Raw genomic sequence first — 21,474 nt, 5'->3', positions numbered from 1 at the left:
AAAATTAAAAACCATCGTTTGCGTTTTATGTAGTTTTCACAAATTTTTATTCCAAAAATATATCTTGTCTTACAATTCAAGTAAATATACATACACAAAATCTGAATTTAAAGTTTAAAATTGCTGGTTACTGAAACAATAAACCCATCATCCGGATATAAGACAAAACTTGCTGAAATGCAACATTTTCTTCGAACATTCTCAGGCTTTTCAGAATTTCGTTTTTATCTCCACGAAGTCGTGAATCGTATGACCATGTCGAATTTTGAGGACTACATTTTTGAAGATCTATAGGCCCACTCAAAGGATTATACCAAAAATCTCGTCCCATTTGGCTAGGCCTGTAATACTTGAATAATTTTTAAAAAATTCAGGTAATTTGCCAACTCAAGCTTCACATTCGGCGTTTCTCTCAATTGATTCGTTTTCCAACCATGGAACATGAAATCTAACTCTGGATGCCACATCATTGATGTCAGCCAGCCGTCTTTAGCCCATCCTGTTCCCTGTACAGTTAATATTGTAGATGTTGTGGTATTAATTTTAAACCTACTTTTTTCATAATTCTAACTTTTCCAAAATCAGTGGATACGCCAAATATTGCTCGGATACATGACTCGTAGGTGAAGAGATCATCAAAATTTTTAGAATTGTTATAAGCTTTTTTGCATACTTTCGTATTTGCAGAAGCCTGTGGGAACAACTTTTCGGCAAGGAAAATCTAAACAATAAAATAAAAATTGAAATAGGAAGTTACCAAGTTACATGAAGTGCTCCATTATCCGTTCCATGAAAACTATTTGGTAACTTGTACTCATAATCAGCAAACTCTGCAATTTTATTAAATTCATCACAAAAATTTCGAATAAAAAACTAACCGTTTAATAAATCAATAGCATATTGAGTATTTCTTGCAATATAAGATCCAGCCATGATCTCCCAATTATAGAATCTATCATAGAATGTAACATCAATTCCATCATCCAAAAACTCTTCAATTTTTCGCTTTGGATTCACAACACCAATATCAGCGTCTAAGAATAGGATCGCATCAAATAATGGGAGAATCTTTGCGGAAACACAGTGGCGGCGGAAAAATTTCTGAAATGTTAGCTTTTTTTAAATTAAAAAAAATTAGAACTTACATCTTTATGAGCACATTTGAAATCAGTATCAACTGCGAGAACAAATTCATAATTATGGATTTTGCAGTAGCAACGAACCGTTTCTGAAAAATAACAATAGAACGTCATAATAAAACATTCCAAAATGTTTTTTAAAGTTTTTAAAATTTCCAGTCAAAGTTTTGGAAAATTGGCAAATTTTCGAAAAATATGGGCTTTAAAGAAATCCAGGGCAATGTGGCATGTTCCAAGAATGTTTTAACATAAATAATTAAAAAAAAATTAAAATATTAAAAATCCTTTTAAAAAAACCAGTTTTTTTACTTTTTTTAAATATTTGTTTTTTTAAAATCTGTTTGTATAACACTATTAAAAAAACATGCGAATAGCAATATCATAATTCTCCGGTTTTGTGTCATTCGTAACAACCATCACAATGGCTACTCGATTAACAGGATGAACCTCTCCCATGCTTTCATCTGCTCCAAATAACTTGAATTTGATTAGGTCATTGAGCTGAAATTTTCAATACGATTAACCGTAAATATTTGCATGTAATAGTTCCCCATTGTTGTCGATTCTGCCCCTTACGGAGCTATCCCGACAACCTTACAGTACTATAATATTGGTTTCCCATTGAATAGCCCACTATTCTTAACCAATATCCGTACTGTTAGGTCATCCAATTATTATCTCTTTATTACATTTTATTTCGTTCAAATCTATCCATTATTCGCCGAGATATAAACTTATCTACAAATATTCACATTCAAATCTCGCGCCACTATCTAATAGTAGCGCGATCGCGGCGAGACCCACGCGTCTCTAACTTCTTGGCATCGTGCCAAGTGCAACGACCACCCGCGATGACGTCGAATATGTTTGTCAGTTGCGAAGCAATTCCGGTGAAATCCACACGTTTTCATTTTCCCAACGTGTTGATATTTATTAAGTTCGTTAGATATAATTCCTAAATAACCGTTTTGTACTATCCTTAGTCTAAATGACTCATAATACCATCATATTCGTCTGCAGAGGGTTTAACACCATCTATTAAGAACTTTTAACACCATCCTTTATTGTTCTTGACTGTATTTCCCTCTTTTTACTTGTTTTATCCTATTTAGAGTCCTGCTCTACCCACACGGGAGAGGTTGTATAATAAATAGGTTTTTGAGTATTACTTTGTTCGTATTACACCGCTTATCTCACATAATTCAGATGCTTTACTGGGACACACTGGGAGAGAGAGAGAGGGACCGGAGACGTGATCGATACCGACTACTAACATCCTACACGGCCTCCACACCCATCACCAAATAACACTATGAAACACTCCCAAAAATTTTAGGATTTTTCAAAAATTTAGCAAAATTTCTGTCATAGGTTTGGCCAAACTTGGTCAAAAACACCCAATTTTCCAAAAGTGAATTTTTCAGTACTAAGTAATCACTTGTTAACAGAATTAGCATTAAAATATTCAAAGGTTGTTGGAACCATTGTTAGGCAATTCCGAACATATCTAAAGCATGAATGAATACAACGTAATAAAAAATGGTACAACGTAATAAAAAACACAAAATTGGCATCTTGATTTACAGCTTTTTTCGGAGTCTAACAACACTACGGTTAGAGAATAATTCGAGTTTTGGTTTCGCGAAGACGTTTCGTAACAAATTTTCATTCAAAACATGAAACGACAACTAAAACTTAATATATTTAATTTCTGTTGTATCATAAGACTTACACTTCCGTTCAGTACGAATTTTCGTCTCAATACTTCAGTCTTTTTCCAGACAGTTTTGTTTCCGGGTATCTAAAATTTTAAAGTATAATCATTTTAAAGTATAATCATCAAAACGCCTATCTATCTAACCACATTGAAATAATAAATAAAACAAATATATGTTAAGGTAACAACTGCAAATACTATCAGAACAGAAGAAAAATCCAATTTTTTTTCAGCATTTGGAACCAGGGAATACTTTCTGAAATCTAAAATCTATGAACAATTTGCAACTTGAAATTGAAAACTTACAGTCTCCTGCATATCATTTCTATGCGTTCAGTGTCGAAATTTGTGCTCACTGTCAGCAGTGCTGACTCAGCACCAAGACTGTTCTATTCTTTTGAGGACCAAGCTGTGCAAATTAATAAAAATTAACAGTAGTAAAAGCTTTTGCTTGCCAGATTTTGCTCGCGTTCTATGTACAATTTGTACGAAAAATAAACAAAACACCGTTGGAAGGGCGTTACAGTTGTATACAGTGTTACTCTTATAATGATGGAGAGACTATCAAGTGATAGAAAATTTGTTTCAGTTACTTTGTAATGAAAACCAAACACCTAGAAATAATACAATTTATTAAAAAGTCAAGAAATGGTAGGTTGCTAGCAGTGGAAATAATCCTTGATTGTTTGAATTTTAATTTTGTTGCAAAGTATGTTGAAGCCATTTAAGCTAAAAAAATAACTTTTACACATTGCCAAAACTTAAAAATTAAATTTTTAATTTAAAAAGATAAATTTGCCAATTGCTAGTTTCTACGGTATTTCTCGCTAGCTTTTTATAGTCTGTGTGTCCAATTATTCAATCAAATTTTGAAAAATTGTTTGTATTTATTTTATCGACGTTTTTTTTCTTGCAAGTTAAGAACGAGAATTGACCACAGTGGAACATTCTCAGTTGTTGCCATTCAGATATAAACTAAAAGATATTTTGACGGGTCTAATACGATTATTTTTTATTTGAAATTCGTTTTTCAGAATGAAACATGGTGTCATATTGAAAAAAAACTGAACATTAGAAAAATCCTTACTCGGTGGTAGATAAACACCAAATAACAACATAAACTCGGCAGCCGAAAAAAAAAACGTTATTGAATCCCAAACACTCACAATAGATGCACAGATTGGATTTTTTCCTACCACGTAGGGATCACTGGCTCATGCAGTGAAGAAAACAGATTTTAAAAACATTTTTTTTATTTTAAAAATACGTTGGAATAACTAATATCGGTGTCCATTCACTATGCCGCTTTGTTGTTTCTTGTTCATGTTTCCATTGACAACCTATTTTCCTGTTTAACTAATTCAAACATGTGAACTTGGAAATCGGCACTTTATTTTTTATTGTACGCAATTTAAACGATATTTTTTAATTTAAAAAAAGTGCTCTAGGCTTAAGTTTTCATTCAAACCCTTTCAAACTCATTCAAATCCCAACTGAATGATTACATTTCACATATTCAGTTCTTAACTTGTTTTCCTAGTTGCTCTAACGAAATGAGCAAGTATATTTGTTGAGTATGTTTTTCATCAAATATAGCACCTATTGTTCGATTATTTATTCACCAGCCGTTCGCACGCGCTGAAGCGCGTGCTCCGACTGGCGTACTCAAAATTGAAATCAAATTCTAAATTTTCTAAGCCTTCTTTGCAGATGGAACGTTTTTTCCCTGGTTACCGGAAATTTTCGAGCAACATAAATATTATATAACTAAGTTCTGAGCAATTACAACTTAAAACCTCAAGTTTCCTGGAACTATTTCTAATTTTCTTGAACGTATAATTTTCTCTATGTTCTTCAAATCATATGAAACATTTTCCGGTCCTTTCCGAAAGTTTTTGGCGAGCGTTTCTGCAAATTATAACAATTTTTGATAGTTTTTTTAAATTATTGAAACTTCAGAATATTCTAGGAGTATCAAAACTTGAAGAAACACCGTCACGCGCAAATGCATACACTTTTTTCAACGCGCTGCGTGAAAATTCCTCTTGCGATTTCAAAGTTTTTTCCCGCCATTTCAGTGTCCAATGGAGCGCGGGGTCGAGCCAGAACCCCGTGTAGAACTTTGCAGAAGTTTCTTGAATTTTTCCACGAAATTGAACATTTCAGAATTTTATCGAATTTTCTAGAAAGTTCTGGAATATTCCAGAGTTTTCCCGAATTTTCTAGAAAATTCTGGACCATTCCAGAACTTTCTAGAATTTTCTAGAAAATTCTGGACCATTCCGGAATTTTTATTGAAACACTGAAAATTTGAATTTCCCGCCAAAATTTTTTTCACTGAAAATTTGAATTTCCCGCCAAACCAAAATTTTTTCACTGAAAATTTGAATTTCCCGCCAAAATTTTTTTCACTGAAAATTTGAATTTCCCGCCAAAATTTTTTTCACTGAAAATTTGAATTTCCCGCCAAAATTTTTTTCACTGAAAATTTGAATTTCCCGCCAAAATTTTTTTCACTTAAAATTTGAATTTCCCGCCAAAATTTTTTTTCACTGAAAATTTGAATTTCCCGCTAAAATTTTTTTCACTGAAAATTTGAATTTCCCGGCAAAAATTTTTCACTGAAAATTTGAATTTCCCGCCAAAATTTTTTTCACTGAAAATTTGAATTTCCCTCCAAAATTTTTTTCACTGAAAATTTGAATTTCCCGCCAAAATTTTTTTACTGAAAATTTGAATTTCCCGCCAAAATTTTTTTCACTGAAAATTTGAATTTCCCGCCAAAATTTTTTTCACTGAAAATTTGAATTTCCCGCCAAAATTTTTTCACTTAAAATTTGAATTTCCCGCCAAAATTTTTTCACTGAAAATTTGAATTTCCCGCCAAAATTTTTTCACTGAAAATTTGAATTTCCCGCCAAAATTTTTTCACTGAAAATTTGAATTTCCCGCCAAAATTTTTTCACCGAAAATTTGAATTTCCCGCCAAAAATGTGGGTCTCACCGCGAAGGGTCTCACCACGATGGGTCTCACCACGAAGGGTCTCACCACGATGGGTCTCACCACGAAGGGTCTCACCACGATGGGTCTCACCACGAAGGTGACAGGCCCCGCCCACACCTCTCACTGACTTTGGGTGTGACGTCACAGACTACAAAGACTACATAGACTACAAACTATGGACAGACGAACTGTATTTTTTTATATATAAGTAATGATACCATTTGCTTGAACAATGCAGTTAGTGTTGCAACGGAAAAATTAATCCTATCCTAGTAGATTTTGGCCAAATATGCATATAAACGCAGATGCTTTTCCCTTTTTAGCTTTTGGTGTAGCTAATACTTTAATTTTACCTTTTCAGAAAAATGCCAATTTTTAGAATATCATTGTAAGTAATGTTATCTGATGACGTTGTTTCGGTTGGTCTGTTTAATCCTATAAAAAATTTAGAACTAAAAATCGACAAATTTTATTTTAACCCGTTCAATTGAGAGTTTTTTAAACCAAATAATTAAGTAGAATTGACTAATTCAGACAAATGATTTCATTCTGTAGTAGAAATGAAATTGTTGTTTTGTTACTTGATTTCTGAATTCTGTCAAACTTTGCATCATCTCCTCAGAGTCGCCTAACAATCGTTCATCGTAATTCCATGACATGTTCTTCGGATGGCATTTGTCGAGATGAATTGCACCGATAAGTGGGTTGAACCATTCGTACATTGATGTCTTTTTTGGTCGAATTTTCCGGTTTGGAATTGTTTGTAGTTGGCTTGTCTTCCATGAATGTAGCATGAAATCTCCAATTTCTTTATTCCAAACTCCATCGGTTATCCAACTATCACGAGCCCATCCCGTGCCCTTTTTCAGAATTTTCACGCGATCGAATTCAGTTCTAGCTCCGAGGATTCCACGAAGGCATGCTTCATAAGTGAACACATCATTGAAATCTCTTGAATATTTGTATGGTTTACGGCAAAGGTCGATAGTGTACATTTCTTCAGGGAAGTAACGCTCGGCAATGAAAAACTGAAATAAATGTTATGAGAATATTATACAATTTTCGTGAGAATCAGATAATTTTTCAATGAGTTTTCTCGTCACTTTTCGCAACTCTCCGTGCGGAGATTTTTTCAAATAAGAAAAGTCAGAAAAAATTAGAAATAAGGAAAGTTGGAATTGACTTTAAAAACATAAAAAATTATAACGCCTATTACAGTTTCCAGTCTATTCCAGTTTAGGGGTTTTACTTCAATTTTGATGTCCCCGCAAAATATATAAAAATGTTTTTTTTTTCAAAAAAATACTCATAAAACTATTTCTCATCAATGCAGTAAAAACTTACGTGAAGTGCTCCATTATCCGTTCCATGAAAGCTATCCGGTAAAGTATTCTCATAATTTGCAAAATCGTGCAAAAACTTAATTGCGTACGGCGTATTCATCGCCAAATAAGAGCCTGCCATGATCTCCCAGTTGTAAAATCGATCGTAGAAAATTATGTCAAAATTCTGATACATGTATTCTTCAATTCTCCGTTTCGGATAAACAACTCCAATATCTGCGTCTAAAAATAGCACGGCGTCAAAGTTGGGAAGAATCTTTGAAACAATGCAATGACGGCGAAAGAATTGCTGGAAAATTATGACTTCTTGTTAAATTTCGGCATTTTCTTCAACCTACATCTTTTTGGAAACATTCAAAATCTTTTTCCACTGCTAAAATGTAGTGATATCCTTGAATCTTGGCGTAACATTTTACGGTACCTAAACTTTAATCGAGTTTTTTTCGAGTATAGAAATAAAATGAAAAAAAGACTCACTGATAGCAATGTCGTAATACTTTGTCTGTTCAAGGGATCTTAAAATGCTAACTATTGCAATTTTGGGTTTCTCGACAACACTGTATCGAATAGTGTCTCCAATTATTTCATATCCAACGGTTCTGCCTTCCTGAAATTTAACTGTTTTGAACTCCGTCGAAAAATTTAGTATGCATCATAAAAGTGGTTAGTAGAAAATGCTATGAATTATGAAAATATGTTTTCAAAAACCCAACCTACCTCAGGGTCATCCGCTAAATATAGACTCCTTAAGACTTTTAGCTCCTCTTCTCTTTGCCTTGCTCTTAGCTGAAAAATTTATTTAAAAAATTGAAAAATCTTTGAAGTAATCACACTTACCTGATAGTCGATTATAATAATAAAACCAAATAATGAAACAACAACGAGAATCCTCAAAATATTTTGTAACTTGCAAAAATTGATAAACATTCTGAACCAACATTCTTCATTATTAGATTCCATTCTTCAAACAGTATAGGTTGAATGAAAAGGGAGCAGTTATTTCAGACAGAAGACAGTGGAAACATAGGGCAAGAAAGCAGAGGATATCCAGTTTATGTATGGATGTATGGAAGTTTTTGGCTTATTATAGTAGATTGCGTAATTTGGACTTTATCGGTGATCTCGAGATTACGTTGAGGCGTGGACACTGGTCACTTACAGAAGGAGTCCTTGGCAAAAATGCCGCAACTTCCGAACGCACCCTTGCAACTTCTTAGCATAATTTAGATTTTTTTTGTTGGAAATATGTGAAGTTTTTCTTAACCAATTTCACCTTTTAGCTCTCAAAAAGATGATATTATTTTCAGGTCACGATGTCTTTTAATGCATTTAAATTTTAAGTTGTTACGAGTATACAGTTTTTGTTCCCGTTTTTTTAAATGTGTAATTTTTCCGCCTTATGTAAATCAAAGATTCTAAAGAAATTTTCAAGAAAAAAACATATGTATGAAATGTAAAAGAGGTGAGCAAATGAATTTGCAAGTTTAAGTTAAAATATAAAATTACGTAGATTAAAAGATTTCTTAGTCAGTTAAAAAATTCAGAAGAGGATTTAAAGGATTTAAAGGATTTCAAAAAAAAATCCGAAAAGAACCTTTTTTGAGATTGTAAAAAATAGTCGTTATTATTGATAATGAACAACAGTTCCAGAAAAATAGAGTGGTGCTTTTGAGTTTTTTCACAAATATAAATTTTACGATTTCAGATAGATTCAAGATTTTTTTTCGAAGATATCGAACGAAAAAAACAGTAAGGAAATAAGAGCCGGCAGAATATTTTGGAAAATTAAGTGCTTTTCAGAAACAATTTTAGATTCAAATTAGAACAATTAATATTAGAAGAAAATATGTGAAACATTTAGTATTGATTATTGCAAAAATACATGCACGTTGTTTGTGCAGGTGACGTATCTCAACGCATTTGGAAAATATCCACGGGAAGCTGTCTCTGTTACATGTGCTACATATCGCCAAAATAATCTCCAAAAAAACTAGAAATGCTTGAAAACCGTGAAGCCTATCTACCCGATGAATCGGCATTTCCCTCTTTTTTCCCGTAAAGCTTTTTTGATATTTCCGACTTTTCATAGTTTGTTGCTTGCTTTAATTGCTTGCATTGGTTGCTTATAGAAAATTAGTAAAAAATATAGAAGTTCAAATTAATTTAAATTAAAGTTTGCGTAAAACCAAAGTTCTTCGGAAATGCTCAAATTTGTGGAACTTATCGATTTCTCGTCCCGTTATTTCAATAGATGCCTCACTGTCTTCCGAAAACGTGTCAATCCATTCGAATCCTAGAAAAAACGATTTATCTCTAAGATCTCAGAATCTGTATGTATTTTGTTCAATGAAAAACAAGTGCCAGAATACTTAGAAATAGAGGAAAGCTAAAAAGTTTAGATTAGATCGATTTCTTTCAGAAAGAAATATAAAAATAACATTATTTATTATGGAAATTCAATTTTAATTGAAGTTGATTTTTTAACCTAAAAAATAATTTCAGTAAACTTCGACATTCGATTTTTGAATGCAGAGCACGTCAACATTATAGCAAACTCTTAAGAGGAGTGTAGTAATTGCAATAAAACTAATTGAGGTGTTAAAAATTAGACTAATTAAAAATAGTTTCAGCTGTTATTTTCAAACAAAATTTATTTTTTATTTTTTAATTATTTTTTAAAACAAAAATTAAAATGTTTTATAGCAGGCATTAAATTACCTGCAATCAACATGGGTAACCTCGCATGCCCGTAAATTCTTTTCTGATTGAAAATTAAAGCATCTCTTCCAATTGGGATTCCAAGAAAGAACAATCCTCCTTTTTTCAATGAACATCCCAACATTGCCATCATTTGAAGATCTCCAAACGCGTCCAGAACATCTCCAAATTTTCCCAAACCAACTGTCTCGATGACCCCGTAGCTTGCGACAAAATCAAAAGCATTCGTAAATCTGAACAGCTAGATTGTACCACTGCAAGAGTTACGAGAAACATACTTTTTGAAATTTTTAGCAAAGTCTGTGAGACTTGAAGTAGAAATGTCTTCTGTTTCTCTAGCAACCTGTCCAATGGATAATATTCGAGAAGCACCTTGAAATGACAATTTAAAATTATTTTTATTCGGTTTGAGATAATTACCATTTTGTATAGCTTGAACTTCTACGATTGGGTGATCACTTCCTAGAACAAGCCCTCGCTTTCCAGATAGATAATATCTCTTCATGGCGTAATGCATGGAAACTGAAAATATTACTAAAAAAAAGTATTTTTAGGGCTGTTGTCTCTACATGATTTAATTTAATATCTGTAAAATTATTTTTTAAAAACATTTGAACATTTTCAAAAACAACAAAAAGTTTGTGCGAAAGCGAAAGTCCAAAAATTTTTCGTCGCGGCTTATTTTAATTTCACTTTTATTCGACCACTTAAAAAAAATTTAAACGGTCGAATTGGTTGGAATAATATTGTCTATTTAATGAGATAAAACACAAAACATCGATCTTGTCCTATCTTAATTTTTTCTCAAATTACTAATTTTATGACTCACTTCCAGACATGTCATCCACCAGTCTGAGCACGTCTCTTGCGTGCCAGGTCACGATATCTGCAATGTTATCCCAACTTTTATAAGTCATATTCAATTTTTTTTCTTTCATCGACATATTTCTGAAAAGCAGTTTATTGAAAGTGTTAACAGATATTAACTTACATATGATAGCCCACTGTATTTATTCATCAAGTAATCCCGTTGCTCTCCGTCTGGAATATACGCTCTCGGCCGACGATCAGTGCGCCTTGTTTGTTGCTCCAACCAATCTGTGAACTCCTGTAAAATCACTGAATTGAAAATTCTTTTGATTTACTAAACAACTCACCCATGTACAGTTTGTAGGAAATTTGGATTCCACGGTCACAAATGGGTATGTTGGTATAGTTAAGTTGTAGCCATATTTTTTGTACAACTGAGAAAAAAAATTCAAATTAAGTTTCATGTCAAACAACAAAACCTCTTCTCTGAATTCTAGAAAACTAATATCTCCAATGTGCGTGTGAACATTTTGGCGAAGGTAAATGGTTGGATCCCGGAAAATTGTTCGAATTTCTCCTCCACCATACGTGTTCCAAATACTTGATTTTCCAAGCTGGTCGTAAATGTATCTGAACAAAACTAATTTTTAAAAAGCTGAAAAGACATTGTTTTTGTTTTTCCTTTAATTCGAATTCTTGAGAAAAAAATTACTTCGCTTTTCTCCAGATTTAAAACACGTTTGGCAAGTTCAGTTCAAAGTTGTAAAATCTTATGTAGAAGTTGCTATTTTAAAATTAAATTTTAGTAACGGAATAAACTTGGCCAAATGTAGTCCTCGCTCATTGCATATATTTTTCTGTCAAGATTTTCAAACATAAATTACAGTTCAAAATTTTAGTGACATCAAACTGTCGAATCCACGTTTTCCGCAATTTCCAGGAGTCACATTCAAATAGAAAGACGATGATTACTCATCACGGCGTGTAAATTGGGACATCTGGCCTAGCGAAAAGTGAAAAGTGAGAATCCTAGGACATGACCGCTGCGAAATTTAGGACATGACCGCTGCGAAACCGCGCGAAATTTGAATTTAAATTTTTAATATCATTGAAATTCGATGAATGAGACATTATAATGGATAAAACTACAAAAATATATACGAAATTGTTTTTAAAATGAATAAATCACATATAACAACGATTATTTTCCTAAATAAAAGTGGAAATTCGATTTATTAGGCAATTATTAGGAAAATGCGTCAAAAGTGGCACATTTTTGAACTTTTTTCAAAAACTAGATCCACAAATTTTCTGAAATTTCACCAGATTACTCAGTAGACTACTTTAATCAAATTGTGTGCAAAAAATTCATACCCACCGTCACAAGTTCCTATTGAATTTTTCTATTTTAGCTCCGAAAACCACTAAAATTCGACAAAAATGGCACTTTTTTCAAAAACTAGGCCCACAAAGTTTTTGAAACTTCACCAGTTTACTCGGTAGAGTATTTCAAACAAATTATGTGCATAAAAACCATACCCACCGTCACAAGTTCACATTGAATTTTTCAATTTTAGCTCGGAAATTCACAAAAAATCAGTGAAATTGGCACCAATTTGAAATTTTTTCAAAAACTAGATTCACAAAGGTTTTGAAGCTTCACCAATTGACTAAATGAAGGTTTTTGAACAATTTAAGTACATAACATGTATACCCACCATCACAAGTTTACACTTAAAATTGCTGTTCATTAATGCAGCTTCAAACTGCCTTGTTTCGTTTTCTGCGTAGTTCACTTTTTTTTGTATTTGAATTTAATGTAATTTTAGTGTTTCTTTTATTCTTTTCCAAAAAGATAATGCATTTTTTGCTTGAATTCAAGGATATTTTCATATAAAACGAAACCGGGAAGTATTAATTGCTAAAATTTATGTGGACTACGGTAGTCAAGTCCGCAAACACCACGCGCATTTTCATAATTGCGTACATTTGTTTTTCAAGCTTTTTTCTAGGCCAGAGGTACCAATTTACACGCCGTGCTCATGCAAGCTTTATGTTCAGATACTATTTTTAATTGATAACTCACACTTTGTTAATGTAAAATACAATGGTGACAGTGCAAAAGCCGAGAAAAAGGTAAAAGCGGGACATTGTGCAGGAAAATGAAAACAATTGAACACGAAAGAGAAAGAGAGAACACGATGTTTAGTGTCGTGGTATTATTTTATGGTTCCGAACGGAAAAGATACATTGATTTGAATATAGAAAGAGGTAAAGTGATTGAATATTTGTTTGATATATTTTTCAAATTGTTGGAAGTACTGTTCACAATTAAAAAACGGGGTTCAAGTGTTATAATATATAACACAGTACGTAACACAGAAAATTTAAAACGAGTGTCCAATTACATCCTCAGACTTTCATGTTTCACACTAAGTTAACAAAAGGGAGTTTTTAGATTTACAGAAGGGTTCAGGAGTAAAAAAATTACACATTTTGGTGGTTGATTGCTTCAACTACCAATACATATACATATTTCCTGAGATCAGTTTACTTCGCGTATTAAAACACAACGGTCTTTGAAATCTTCCCTCTACAGAGGGGTGGCGATAGGTCGCGACAGGTGACCTGCTCCAGCTTTGAGCAACATTTGTAGCGAACTCAATGAATAAAATGCCGACCTCGGAGGCCATGCTAATGTAATTTTCATCTTCAAAATTATGATTGGATTGTTGTGTGAAGCTGCTGTGAAATACAGGTCGGGCAGGTCGACCTGTTCCGACCTATCGTCATCTCTAGTCTCCACACTGTTAACGCAAACCTCTAGGAAATATGACTAGGTTTGTGTGTTGTATTGATTATGATGAGTGATAAGATACTCCCATGTTTGCCATGCACTTTTCCAGTTCCCAAATAACTTTACCTAATAAATCGTTTTCACTTATTACTATTTTGAAATAAAAGCTTTTATTCTACTATGCGATATGTCAGAGGAGTTTTTAACTACAGAAAAAATCATAAAATTTTGTTTATAGTAATACGTGGGTGTTGATTATTTCCAATAAATATGTATACTATCATAATATCGAATTTAAGTTGTGATCTTGCTGATTTCAATTGTCAATTGGATGGTTCCCCGCTACTATGACTACAGACAGATTCCCACGAAAGTTTATTGTGATAAGGTATTCAATAACTTCAGATACACCGACAAATTATTTTCTTTCTTCAGAATGAAATTGATAAACAGAAATATTTATTATTTCCTATGACCGCAATTGTTTTTGATGGAGGTTTGGGTAATTACTTTTTAAAACTTAAAATCCGGTTTTTGAAACTAAAAAAACAAAAATTCATTTCTGCCAAAAGTACCTTCAAATAATGAAAGAGAGCAATTAATTTTTTTCGAGCGAATTCGAGTATTTTCCGAAACAAAGTTCAAATGTTTAGGAAACCAACTTTTTGAAGTATTTTCACTTCTTGGACTTGCTATGAAACTCAACCGAACTGCAATTTTCAATAGCGATGACTGGATTCTTCACTCAAAGTTAGATTTACTTCAAGAGCAAGTACCCCAGGTTGCTGCAAGAATTATTTCCATCCCAATTGAGGTTCCTTTTATAATTAATAATCTAAACAATCAAACATTTTTAAGATTGCTGAATCCACTCGATTTTTATACTCTCCAGCATGTTGTCATTATCAATTTGCATCTCTCCTTTCCTGCGAACAAAACAGGTTTCTTATCATTGATGGACAATATTTTCAGGTTTTTCTTTTAAAAAATTAATATTAAAATATTATAATCGGTAGTTTCAGAGTTTTAAATACTTCTCAACGATAGAGTCTTCAATAAGAAAATGGTTGAAGCCTCCACAGGACGAAGAGATGTTTTTGAAAAAAATGATCAGAAGAAAGGATGAATTACGATACAAGTAACAAATGTTGAATAACACTTTCTCGAGAAACCACGTAGAAATTTTAGACACTGTGTTCACATTCGTCGTGGTGATTTTACGACAGACTCCCAACACGCTGGAACTGATGCGGTCTTTACAATTCGAGCAATTGATTATTTGTATTCCCTGCGTAAGTTTTTTTTTTTTAATTTTAAATTTCATGTACAGTTTCTAGATCCTGGTCTCATATATCTCTTCAGTAATGATCCAGAATGGGTTAGGAAGAGAATAGCTGAACAACTTGACTATCATGGTGATGTTAAAATTATGGAAACACCAAAAGACGCAGCCATCAAGGACTTATATTTCTCCCAGGTTCATTGTGATTCTGTGTTGATTACTGGTATGTGATGATTATTGGATATTTTTGGCTCCGGTAACACCGAGCACAGTTTAATTTAGCAAAACTATTTTCAGATTTTATCAAGCATCACGACAAAAAATAACGGAGTTTTGTTTTTCCCGACTCCTTAGTTGTTTACTTTCAGCTCCATCGTCAACATTCGGTTGGTGGATTGGATATATGTCAAAGAATCAATCAAATGTATATTATCGAGATATTCAAGAAACTGAGGATATGGTAAGTGTCGGCAATAATATTTTATTCTTCTTTTTTTCATAAATTTCAAAAAAAAATTTCTGGTACTTCTGGAATAACCGAGAAACTCGATTTTCACATAACTGTATATAGAAGCTTCAAAGCAATACATTTTAGCCTGATTATATTAAAATAACCATCTAAACATACAATTTTCAGGTCAAATATCAAATGTTGGAAGAAGATTTCTTCCCGCGCACGTGGAAAAAGTTGGGAATGTCACGAAACGGGTTAATCATCACAAAGTAAATACATATATGATCTGATACAAATAAATTATTCAATTTTTATTTCACAAGTGAAGTGGGATTTTTGAAGTAAAATGTCATTTTAGAATGAGTAATGGAGATTAAAGATAAAAGATAGTTGTATCAATTTTTATATTTTTTGCTGGAAGATTGTACTTTGAAAGTCTGAAGAGCGAGTTTAAGTATAACATTTTATATTCTGATGTTGTCCACCCCACTATTGCAGGTAACAAGAAAATCAACCCTCCTTCTGTTGTTCCCTGCACTGCTAAGTACGGTTCTGTAGTGTATTGCACAGTTCCAAACTCTAGATATGTACCTCTTATTAATAGGACTATTGACACAACCCGTATTGAGTTGTTAACAGGTGAAACAGTCACACTCAGTTGGGGTAAAACAATTTCTTTTCTGCATTAAAACAATTGAAGTAAAGACATGTTTTTTCTATGTTACATTATTTATTGGATAATAATGAATCAAATTTTGGATTAACGCTAACGCAAACCTTACCAACAACAAATAAACAGACTGATATCACGAAAATAACCTACAACACCGTCAGATAAATTAATACAACTTAATAAAAACCGCCATTTCAGCGTCTCATAAAAAATAGTGCGAGGTTCCATATGATTAGTGTCGGGTGATCCGTTTCGTGTCAGTATGTTGATGTTGGCGGCATTCCTAAATTGTGTTGAATTGATCCCCACAGCGGAGGCACCATTCTAGGGCGACGAGTAGTTTGTTCTGTAAAAAAAGAAAATAAAAACTGTTGAAAATAAAAAGTTAAACTCACTCTATTCAACACATCTACTCCGTGACAGTGTGCATGTGGCTGCCAATCAATCGAGCCTGTTTCCATCTCACTATGGCTTGTTTTTTTTTGTCTTGATCCTGATGCTCGGCAGTTTGATGCTGGCTGCACTCGTCAATCGAGTTGAATTCGGCACCGCATAGTGGACACCACTCTAACTCGACCAGAAGAAAATTCTGTAAAAAATAAAACTAAATACTTTTTTAAAGGAGAACATATTTTCAAAGGAAGAAAACTCACTCTGTTCAGTACTAATTTTTTGACGTAGTATTGCACAAATAAAGACCAGCATCGGCGATGTTTGTCCCAGAGGGTTTCGTTCACCTTTAATGTGATGGCGTCAATCTGTAAAAAAGGTTAATTTTAATAAATAAGAAAAAAGTAGTTTATTAAAACGATGAGCGAGCGTTAAACCAGGAGACGCAGATGTAATCTTATTGTGAGAGATCTATTCCTCCGCTACTGACCTCAAAAAGAGAGATAATAAGAGATCTTGTTAATCCACTCTTGGCCTCAAAAAAGTTAGGTACCTCATTTATAGTCATTTGAATTTAGGAATTTTTGGAATTTTTGGAGTTTTGAATTTTTGAAATTTAAAAATTTAGAAATATTAAATTTTTGGAATTTTGAAGTTTTGGAATTTTGGAATATCAGATTTTTGAAATTACGGAATTTTGGAATTTTTTTCCAAAATTTGGAAACATCGAGTATGTGAACGGAAGTGCAGATCGTCCGGCAGACTTCAGAGTTCAAGGATTGTAAGTTTTTCTCACTGAAAAACTGTTCCAACTCTCTTTACAGGTTTAAGCCGATGGAAGAGCACGAGACAAATGAAAAAAGTCAGAGCCAAGAGAGCCGAACATTTTTTTCAAATTTTTATTACATTTCACAATAAAAAAATTCATTATATAACATTTGTTTTCAGTTTTTTTTTGAAAATTCACAAAAGTGTATTAAACATTTTTTAAAATTAAAAACCAACTTGTGCAGCTGCACAGCTGTGCAGCGCGCACCGTAAGATGGTGGTATGTCCGTCAAGTCCATAAAAAATGCTTCGCCATGGTAAAATTTGCCCAGTCCCCTAATAAAACACCTAAGAACCGAGAACGTATGTATGTTTCAAAGTTTTCTCAGAATCAGAATGTTCTGAAACTTTCTGAGCATAAGTTTCAAGTGAAACCTGTCAGAAGTGAAAGGAATTTAACACATTCGATCTCTGAACTCATTTTGAATTCCCCTTATTATATTCCACTGTCAAAAATTTTGAAGCACCTGAATTTTTCTTTTTAATTATAATTTGTTCGTTCTTCTTAATTTCCTCGTTCTACTCAAAAATAATTTGTTCTGGGTCCTCTTCGTTTAAAAATTTACTCTGTCATATTAGTCATATTAGTACAGACTCTAAAAATAAAAAAAATTCATTTCAAGCGGTGTTGTGTCGGTCTCCATGCTGAACACAACCCGGATGACTAGGTTTGTGTGTTGTATTGATAACGATGAGCGATAAGAAAAACGTACGTTTACCATGCACCAATATCAGTTTATGTGTACTTCCTAAAGCGTGTTGCTAATAATATTGACTTGTAAATAAAGGTTCCGGTATTTTTTTTAAGTATGAGAAATGTGAAAGGACTTTTTAGCTACATGACAAAAACTAAAAGTTTTTATATATCAATAATAGGTAAGTGCGCATTACTTATAATCAATTGATAATGCTTACATTCCAGTTATAATATTCATAATTTTCATTGTTAATAGGATGGGCCCACGCAATTATAATTACAAACAGATTGGCACAGAAATTAACTGTGTTAAGGTAATCAATGTTTTCAGAAATAGCCTTGACATATTTTTTACAGCACAAAGTTGATGAACAAAGATATTTATTATTTCCTATGATCACAATACTCTACAAATATGGTTTAGGTAATTAATTTTTGTGTATGAAACATTTCCTCCGGCTCAATTGAATTGAAACAGTGAAATTCTCTTTTAAAAAATTATCTTCCGAATAAGCTGTGATACAACAAAAATCTGTTCATTTGTTATCTACCGTGGCAATTTAAAAATTTTCAGGAAATCAACTATTCGAAGTATTTTCACTGCTTGGCAGTGCGCAGACCCTCAATCGAACTGCAATTTTCAATGCTGATGATGATATTCTTCAATCAAAGTTAGATTTACTTCAAAAACAAGTACCCCAGGTTGCTGCACGAATAATTTCCATTCCAATTGAGGTTTTTAAAAATAATAATCTGAAAAACCCAAAATTCTGCAGATAGCTGAATCCACTCGATATTTATTCCTACCAGCATGTTGTCATTATCAATTTCCGTCTCTTTTTTCTTGTGAACGGAGTAAATTTCTTGTCATTGATGGTCAATATTTTCAGGTTGAAAAAAGATTTTAAAAATTGCCATCTAAAATAAAAAAATTCCAGAGTTTCAAATACTTTTCAGCAATAGATTCTCTAATAAGAAAATTGTTGAAACCGCCGATAGACGAAGAGATTATACTAAAAAAGATGATCGGAAGAAAGGATGAGTTAAGATTCAAGTAAGATCACAACTCTTCACAAAAACTACAAACTTGATAACTCCAGAAACTGCGTTCACATTCGTCGTGGAGATTATGTCAATGATTTTGACCACGCCGAAACTTCCTCATACTTTACGATTCGAGCGATTGACTACGTACATACTTTGCGTAAAATTCTATATTTATTCTAGTTACACCTTTTTAATTTTCAGATCCTGGCTTAGTATATCTAATAAGTGATGATCCAAAATGGGTTCGGAAGCAAATAGCTGAACATCTTGACTATCATGATGATGTTAAAATTATGGAAACACCAATAAATGCAGCAATAAGAGATTTATATTTTTCACAAGCTCATTGTGATTCCGTTTTGATCACTGGTAAGTTGATAATTTGCTATTAATATCTTCATCCACACATGAGATCTTTTTAGGTGACCATGAACAATCCTAGGGTATAGCCATAATTGATTACAGTATCACCGAGCACAACTCTCTAGGTTCCAGCGGACTTTTGATCAAGAAAAATTATCTTTTAAAAATCACACCACCAAACACAGTCGAAAACTAAATGCCGTTTTACATAATCTCAAGTATTATTTCCAGCTCCATCGTCAACGTTTGGTTGGTGGATTGGATACATGTCCAAAAATCAGTCAAATGTTTATTACCGAGATATTCAAGAAACTGATGATATGGTAAGTGTCGGAAATAAAAATGTTGCTGTTGTATTATACAAATATCTAAAAATAAACTTTTCTTTATATGCAAATTTGCGTGAACTGTACAATCAAATTTTCAGGTCAAATATAAAATGGTGGAGGAAGACTTCTTCCCGCCCACGTGGAAAAAGTTGGGAATGTCACGAAACGGGTCGATAATTTCAAAATAGATGGATGTATTATTTTTTCAAAATAAATAAATGTTTATATCACGGCCTCTCTCAATTTCATTTATTTCAAAATTCCTCTTTTTCTCTCACACTCTCTCACGTGAGATTGAAAATTGAATAATATAGGTGTTTTTAAATTAAATTCAAAATATTGACGAAGAAACAACTTTGGTATAAATACTGATTTGTTAGGACCGATACCAAATGGTAATTTTCAAACATATTTGATCTCGTAGACAACGGCTCACTATTTCAGTGATCTTTAAAGTAATAAAAAATTCTTCAAAGTTTGGTACAGAGAAACTGAAGTAGTTATATTTGTAGAAACTTACATAACTTATAAACCTACCGTATTCCTATCGTACCCAATTACCGTATTTCCTCTATTAGTCTTGAATGCAAGACTATTTTTCAATTGACCCGTAGGGGTGCAAGACTAATAGGGGTGCAAGACTAATAGAGGAAATACGGTATATTTTTTGTCGTACACTGATGGAAAACTGATGAGACTTTCCCGACAGGGTTCACAACCTGAGTTATTCATTGGTGGCCTCGGTTTCAGTCGGTTGTCGACTGTAAAGACGGGATCCCGTACGGGAAAAACAAAAAGTGACATATGAAAAAGGTATCAGACGGTATTAATCCATACTTTGTTATTTTTTGCTTCTTTGAGTTGATTGAGCAAACGGATAATTTCGAATACCTTCGTGGTATCTCTATCAAAGTTTTTCAAAGCATTGAATCTTTACATAGCTTAAACTATGTATTTTGTGAGAATAGCCAAGTATTATGCACATAGAAAATGTTTCTTGTGTTATCAAGATTATTTTTGTAGTTTAAAGTTTCTTGATAGCTTTTCTGGTTACCGATCTATATGCTTTCAAAAGCGTTCAAGTCAACTAATAAGCTTACGGTTGACCAAAAATTACAATCGCATTGTCTTAAAACTGAAGTTACTCAATCAGTTTTTGATCAAATCAGGTGATTGACATCTTAATCTCTTCCTTAGAGAATTTTGCAACTTTTGGTGATGTTGAATTTTTGATTATGTCTTGGCGCGTCTCGTAAAATTAGGAAAACCTGTCAAAAATTGTCGTTTTTTAACGATTTTTGGAGTTTTCAGGCCTAATTCTTGTTTTGAAGATGCCGACGTCAATTTTCATCAAAAAACCTTCATCAAAAACAGAAAATAATCAGAAAAAAATTATCTACAAAATGGTGGCCTTCAATTTTCAAATTTCTCTTTTTAAGGATCACTAGAGGTCCCGAAAAAATCCATTTTTCGAGGTAGCCTTTTGTTTTTCCGTCTGCCGGCGTCGTGAACATCACTAACCTAGATATTTTCATAAAAATAGACACACTTAGTCTTAATTGGCAATATATTAATAAAAAATTTGAAGATTTATCAGCGAATCGCCGGCTTTAATCAGTTTTGTCTGGTAAATCACTAATTTTGAACTTTCACATGTGGGCGTATTCATAGGTGATTTACAATTTTGCCCTTTTTTCATATAATTTCTATGTGTTTGATCAGGCAGTTAGTAAAATTTTATTAGATTTTGTTCACTATCAGCCGTTTCCGGCCTATTTTACCGTTTTCAGTACAAATTCGGCTCAAAAAGCTCACTCTCTCGCCCATGAGAGACGCAGAGACAGTTCATCACGTCAATTTATTTATTTTTTGAAATGAAGAGA

The 21,474-nt window shown here is 33.0% G+C and overlaps 5 protein-coding genes and 1 pseudogene across 6 annotated transcripts; 2 read left to right on the top strand and 4 right to left on the bottom strand.

The window, feature by feature from the left end:
• Positions 1-17: 17 nt before the first annotated feature.
• Positions 18-3,179, bottom strand: ZK1055.2 (Nucleotide-diphospho-sugar transferase domain-containing protein; the record flags this gene model as incomplete). Its single annotated transcript, NM_072275.3, has 10 exons — positions 18-341; positions 388-506; positions 554-721; positions 766-830; positions 879-1,101; positions 1,146-1,228; positions 1,508-1,640; positions 2,872-2,940; positions 3,001-3,112; positions 3,163-3,179. 10 exons carry the CDS (start codon positions 3,177-3,179, stop codon positions 128-130), a joined length of 1,203 nt encoding a protein of 400 aa, NP_504676.2. The 3' UTR covers positions 18-127.
• A 3,136-nt stretch (positions 3,180-6,315) lies between these two features.
• ZK1055.4 (Nucleotide-diphospho-sugar transferase domain-containing protein) lies at positions 6,316-11,700 on the bottom strand. Its single transcript, NM_001383323.1, has 14 exons — positions 11,616-11,700; positions 11,211-11,361; positions 11,079-11,165; positions 10,913-11,029; positions 10,751-10,869; positions 10,342-10,443; positions 10,200-10,293; positions 9,922-10,154; positions 8,041-9,496; positions 7,921-7,989; positions 7,681-7,810; positions 7,542-7,624; positions 7,205-7,492; positions 6,316-6,888 (listed from the first exon to the last, which is right to left on the bottom strand). The coding sequence occupies exons 9-14, from the start codon at positions 8,128-8,130 to the stop codon at positions 6,391-6,393; spliced, it is 1,158 nt and encodes a 385-aa protein (NP_001370636.1). The 5' UTR covers positions 8,131-9,496; positions 9,922-10,154; positions 10,200-10,293; positions 10,342-10,443; positions 10,751-10,869; positions 10,913-11,029; positions 11,079-11,165; positions 11,211-11,361; positions 11,616-11,700; the 3' UTR covers positions 6,316-6,390.
• On the bottom strand, positions 9,370-12,919 carry ZK1055.5 (annotated as a pseudogene). Its single transcript has 9 exons — positions 12,818-12,919; positions 11,211-11,361; positions 11,079-11,165; positions 10,913-11,029; positions 10,751-10,869; positions 10,342-10,443; positions 10,200-10,293; positions 9,922-10,154; positions 9,370-9,496 (listed from the first exon to the last, which is right to left on the bottom strand). Coding segments are annotated over exons 1-9 (1,132 nt in total).
• Positions 12,920-13,639: 720 nt separating this feature from the next.
• On the top strand, positions 13,640-15,577 carry EGAP9.3 (L-Fucosyltransferase). The gene is made up of 10 exons (NM_072271.7): positions 13,640-13,772; positions 13,828-13,916; positions 13,964-14,030; positions 14,182-14,342; positions 14,387-14,500; positions 14,551-14,666; positions 14,717-14,820; positions 14,866-15,033; positions 15,179-15,270; positions 15,448-15,577. The coding sequence occupies exons 1-10, from the start codon at positions 13,709-13,711 to the stop codon at positions 15,535-15,537; spliced, it is 1,065 nt and encodes a 354-aa protein (NP_504672.1). The 5' UTR covers positions 13,640-13,708; the 3' UTR covers positions 15,538-15,577.
• Positions 15,578-16,220: 643 nt separating this feature from the next.
• EGAP9.4 (C2H2-type domain-containing protein) lies at positions 16,221-16,895 on the bottom strand (the record flags this gene model as incomplete). The annotated part of the gene is made up of 4 exons (NM_001038384.1): positions 16,221-16,283; positions 16,404-16,526; positions 16,591-16,695; positions 16,818-16,895. The coding sequence occupies 4 exons, from the start codon at positions 16,893-16,895 to the stop codon at positions 16,221-16,223; spliced, it is 369 nt and encodes a 122-aa protein (NP_001033473.1).
• Positions 16,896-17,871: 976 nt separating this feature from the next.
• On the top strand, positions 17,872-19,823 carry fut-2 (Galactoside 2-alpha-L-fucosyltransferase). Its single transcript, NM_072270.2, has 10 exons — positions 17,872-18,031; positions 18,078-18,166; positions 18,210-18,276; positions 18,427-18,587; positions 18,629-18,742; positions 18,791-18,906; positions 18,953-19,056; positions 19,101-19,268; positions 19,494-19,585; positions 19,690-19,823. The coding sequence occupies exons 1-10, from the start codon at positions 17,965-17,967 to the stop codon at positions 19,777-19,779; spliced, it is 1,068 nt and encodes a 355-aa protein (NP_504671.1). The 5' UTR covers positions 17,872-17,964; the 3' UTR covers positions 19,780-19,823.
• Positions 19,824-21,474: the final 1,651 nt, after the last annotated feature.

This window comes from Caenorhabditis elegans, chromosome V, assembly GCF_000002985.6.
Source record: "Caenorhabditis elegans chromosome V".
NCBI lineage: Eukaryota > Metazoa > Nematoda > Chromadorea > Rhabditida > Rhabditidae > Caenorhabditis > Caenorhabditis elegans.
Note: the sequence above shows the minus strand (reverse complement) of the source record. Positions and strands in the feature narration are given on the sequence as shown.

Bases quoted from the DNA above. Each gene is read 5' to 3' on its own strand.
- ZK1055.4 (NM_001383323.1), bottom strand. From the start codon at position 8,130: ATGTTTATCAATTTTTGCAAGTTACAAAATATTTTGAGGATTCTCGTT. The intron at 7,990-8,040 runs GTAAGTGTGATT...TAAATTTTTCAG, and splicing joins TTATTATAATCGACTATCAG to CTAAGAGCAAGGCAAAGAGA. The intron at 7,811-7,920 runs GTAGGTTGGGTT...GTTAAATTTCAG, and splicing joins ATTTAGCGGATGACCCTGAG to GAAGGCAGAACCGTTGGATA.
- fut-2 (NM_072270.2), top strand. From the start codon at position 17,965: ATGAGAAATGTGAAAGGACTTTTTAGCTACATGACAAAAACTAAAAGT. The intron at 18,277-18,426 runs GTAATTAATTTT...AAAAATTTTCAG, and splicing joins ACTCTACAAATATGGTTTAG to GAAATCAACTATTCGAAGTA. The intron at 19,269-19,493 runs GTAAGTTGATAA...TATTATTTCCAG, and splicing joins TGATTCCGTTTTGATCACTG to CTCCATCGTCAACGTTTGGT.
- EGAP9.3 (NM_072271.7), top strand. From the start codon at position 13,709: ATGCGATATGTCAGAGGAGTTTTTAACTACAGAAAAAATCATAAAATT. The intron at 14,821-14,865 runs GTAAGTTTTTTT...TACAGTTTCTAG, and splicing joins TGATTATTTGTATTCCCTGC to ATCCTGGTCTCATATATCTC. The intron at 15,271-15,447 runs GTAAGTGTCGGC...TACAATTTTCAG, and splicing joins TTCAAGAAACTGAGGATATG to GTCAAATATCAAATGTTGGA.